This window comes from Acanthisitta chloris, unplaced genomic scaffold (assembly GCF_000695815.1).
Source record: "Acanthisitta chloris isolate BGI_N310 unplaced genomic scaffold, ASM69581v1 scaffold31679, whole genome shotgun sequence".
In the NCBI taxonomy this organism is placed as follows: Eukaryota; Metazoa; Chordata; class Aves; order Passeriformes; family Acanthisittidae; genus Acanthisitta; species Acanthisitta chloris.
Window position 1 is genome coordinate 3,265 of NW_008691363.1, and position 4,143 is coordinate 7,407.

At 49.1% G+C, this 4,143-nt stretch overlaps 1 protein-coding gene across 1 annotated transcript in view; it reads right to left on the bottom strand.

The window, feature by feature from the left end:
* Positions 1–277: 277 nt before the first annotated feature.
* Positions 278–4,143, bottom strand: part of PTCD1 (pentatricopeptide repeat domain 1) — a gene marked incomplete at its 5' end in the record, with an annotated part of 4,726 nt that continues 860 nt past the window's right edge. Inside the window, 7 exon segments of the mRNA XM_009082204.1 lie at positions 278–445; positions 663–845; positions 1,149–1,265; positions 1,507–2,256; positions 2,951–3,052; positions 3,647–3,865; positions 4,061–4,143. The exon segment at positions 4,061–4,143 is cut by the window's right edge and continues 37 nt beyond it. Of these exon segments, the coding sequence (XP_009080452.1) occupies positions 278–445; positions 663–845; positions 1,149–1,265; positions 1,507–2,256; positions 2,951–3,052; positions 3,647–3,865; positions 4,061–4,143 (1,622 nt within the window).

Consider the following 4,143-nt stretch of genomic DNA (forward strand, 5'->3'; position numbering starts at 1 on the left):
GACATGGGAAGTGAACACAGGACAGAACAAAACAAGCACTGAGCTAAACCCCTGTTAAATCTGATTTTGCTTCTTCCTTGTTCAGCACAGGCTTTGCTAACCTACAGCCTGTGTAACCCTCTGCAGTTAAGGAAATTCACTGAAAATGGATTTTCTGCCCTTAAAATATTTATTATGGAGTTACTACAGGAACTGAGGGCTGGGGGAATATGAAGCAGCTTTACAAGAAGTTGAAAGGAGCAAGTCATGCATCTTCCTTGAAATATCAGGAATCTGCTCACTGCTCCTGCACAGCCTCTGCCTGGCTGTCCTGCACCCCATGTTTTGCTATCCTGTACTTGGCCCAGGGGTGAGGAGTCTCCTCTCCAGCCATAACCTTTAACCACCGATAGTAGTAGCCACGGAAACCATCAATCTTCTCCAGGTATGGGTTCTTGGACTTGTACTGCAAGCAGAAAGACAACAAAACAAGTTGCTGTTAGGAGACAGCTCTCTCTAGCACCAGCCTGCAAGAGCTACAAGCTGCTACCAAAGAAACAACCAAGTAACCATCTCCCAGATCACACCAACCCAAAGGAAACTCCAGCAGACACCTAGGATTCCCCTCCCCTGTTGGTGTCCTTGGTGATGCCTTCACACTGTCACCACCCCTGGCTCCTTACCCTGTCAAACTTTGGAGGGTACTGTGCTGCAAACTCCAGCTGCCGAATGATCACCTCATTGGGAGCCACCTGGTTGTTCCTCATGTCTCGTAGGATCTCCGTGAGGTAACGGTAATTCAGCTGCTTCACAGCAGCAGCAATGAGGGTGCTGTAGATGTACTTGTTGGGAGTTATTCCAGACCTCTGGAAACAACAAAGGCTCAGTTAAACTGGTTTAGTGCTGACTAGTGCAGGACTTCTAGAAGGAAGAGGCACATGGACACTCCTTACACAAGGAGCACAGCACTGCCCTTCCTGTGAGCCCTCTCCTGTCCCAGCACAGGTGTAGGACAGATCACCTGAGCTGCAGCTACTCTGGAGTTGCATGTTTTGGAGAGAGAACACAACCACTCACTACATAAACCTCAGCAGGTCTTTTAGAAGTATTAACACTTCCCTTTGCCTCTCCCTGGAACCCCAGGCAGCAGAGGATCTTTCTTTGGTTACCTTCAAATCCGAGAGCAGCTGCAGTCCTTCCTTCTGTTGGTGGCAGGCAATTGCCAAGTTACAGAATGTCTGGAGGTTAGGGGACAGTCCCCTCTTCACCAGAGCTGGCAGCACACTCTGCAAGATACAAATGTTGGTATCAGCTCCCAAAAAACCTCACTGTAGCCTTCCAGACAGGGAGCTGGACAGGCAAGCACAGTATCTATAAATACTCAGAACTTAATCCATGCACCAGTTTGTAGAAAACAGTGTGAGATCCCAGCTTCTGTTGTGGACACAGAAGTGAGTCTCACGGCAAAACACAGCAGGCCTGAGACAAGGAGGTGGTGACAGGGCCAGTGGAGGTGTTTTCTCTCACCTTTGCTCCTTCCAGGTCTCCCTGTTTACTCTTCTTCCTTATTAAAGTGTTAAAGAAAGTCACATCTACTTTCACTTTATGCTTATCCAACAGTGCCAGCAAGGAGGACTCTGAGGGGCTTTGGGGTTCCACCAGCTCAGCCAGTAATGTGAATGTTTTAATGTTGGGCTCTGCATTGTCCTCCTTCATTCTGTTCAAGAATCCCTCCACATCCCCCATCAAAGCCAGCCTGTGGGATGGTGTGGCCACTGTTCCCAAGGAAACCACGGCTGCATCAGGCATCCTGGAATCCAACAAGTTGGGCAGGTTGCAGAAAGGCAGCTTCTGGCTTGGGTGTGCCTCTTCCTGCTCCATCTCACTGTGGCCTCTCCTCACCAAGGCTCCAGTCCTGCTGTGAACTGCACTGGGGCTGTTGGGAGCAGTTGTTTCTGCTTCAGCCTCATTCACATCTTCGCTTTGTTGCTGGATCAGTTCTTCCGGCTGCACCGAACTCTCCTGAAATAATTGCTGTTCCATAGCTTCCACATCCAGCTGGACAGGAGCTGCACTCTCTGATCCCTTCTTCCTTTTATTTTTCACCTTCTGCTTCCCAGGTGGAAGCTGTAGCTGAGGTGAGCTCTCCGGGGGTGTGAGCAGGAGCTGAGATGCCAGGACAGGATCGCCAATCCCACAGTCTCTCGCCGCACGCAGCATCAGGTTGTAGGTGTGGCTGTCGGCCTTTATCCCGAGTTTAGCCATTTGCTTCCAAACCTGAGGAGGGGAAGATGAATCACAGAATGGCCTGGGCTGGAAGGGACCTAGAAGATCTGGTTCTACCCCCTGCCATGGTCAGGGACACCTTCCACCAGCCCAGGTTGCTCCAAGCCCCATCCAACCTGGCCTGGAACACTTCCAGGGATGGAGCAGCCACAGCTGCTCTGGGCAACCTGTGCCAGTGCCTCAGCACCCTCACAGGGAAGAACTGGTTCCTAATAGCCAATCTAACCCTTTCTCTGTGTGAAGCCATTCCCCCTCGTCCTGTCACTCCAGGCTCTTGTAAACAGTCTCTCCCATGTTTCTTGTGGGCTCCCTTCAGGTACTAGAAGGCCACATTTAGGTCACCAGGCTGAATGAACAGCAGACATAGGCAATATTGAATAACAGGAGCATCTCTAGCAGACTGTAAGCACATCTGTTCATGGGATCTGCTTGCAGAGAAGGGGTTTACAGGTGAGATGCCACTAGGCAGTGAACAGCCACCGTGAGCTAGTAGAGCCCTGTGAGACCAAGAGCTGTTTACCCGCATATGGGACATCCTGATGGAAATCTAGTTTACAGAACTTGCCCTCGGAGGAGTTGAACGCCCATTTCACCAGCACTGAGCCACTTGCTGCCTTCTGTGCATTCAAGTGATGAATTGCAATACAGCAGCACTCCTCCCCTCACTTAGAACACGAGGACAAACCTGCAAGGCGTATCGGAAGCCATTTTCTTTGTCCTTTATGCAGCTCATGAGGAGGAAGCTGAAGGTCTCAGCTGTGAGGACATGGCCCTTCTGCACGACTTCCTGGAAGAGCAGAGAGAGCATTAAACTTCCCAGTTATCCACTCTGGTGCAGCTGGCTGTGAAGCTCAGATATTGCTGTGGTCTTCTGGGGATTCAACAGCTACAAAGCACAGGGTGAGCTCCCAGTGCTGTGAGCAGAACGACTGCTCCAGGAGAAAGCCCTGAAACACCTGCACAGATCCTGATGGGAGCTACAGGGAATCTGGGGTAGGAACAGCAATCCTTTTAGCTATTCCCAGACCAGCCCTTCTGAGAAGAGCTGCTGTAGGAGCTCTAAAAGAAGGGTTCGATACAGAAGTCTTCAAAAGGAGGAAAGGAGACAGAGATGGTTTCTGTGAACTCCACAAACACTTTGTTCCATAAGTCTTTGACACACCTGACCAGATTTAAAGCCAAAGCTGCCTCCTTTTATGTACTTCAGCTTAATGTTTGTATGCCCAATTTCATTGTATGAGACCAAGAATCCATAAAATATAAACACAAGATCTGTAATTATCTCCGCTGGAAATGAAATTAAAACCCGACACAACATGACGACTTCCAGGAGTTTAGCCACAGCAGACTGCACTTACTGTGAGAAAAGTGACCTATTTACCTTCAGTACATCAAAGCACATCTTGAGGTCTGAGCAGAGGGCACAGACCTTCAGCAGGGCATGGTAGGTGATGAGGTTCAGCTCGTGGTTTCTGCTCTGCAGCTGCTGCCGCAGTTTCAGGGCACTCTGCAGGCCTGAGTCCTTCCAGGGCGACTCAGCACAGGCGTTGAACAGGGCTGTGTAAGTGGCCTCTGTGGGGGTTAACCCTCGTTTTTTCATCTAAAGGAAGACAAGAAGGACTTGAACTAGCTTTTTAACACAGGACTTCTAGAATTCTGTAACTTATTTTTAAGAGTTTCAGGGCTAATCAGATGCAAAAACAAACTCAGAGGTATTTTGGAGACAAAGTAATGTGACTGAATGCTTCAAACAATTTTAGATTAGAAAATGTTTTGAGAGAGAACTTAAACTTACATCATTGTAGAGCCTGAATGCCTTTTTCAAGTAGCCAACCCTACCACAGCCTCCAATGAGGATGGTGTAATTGCTTTCTTCTG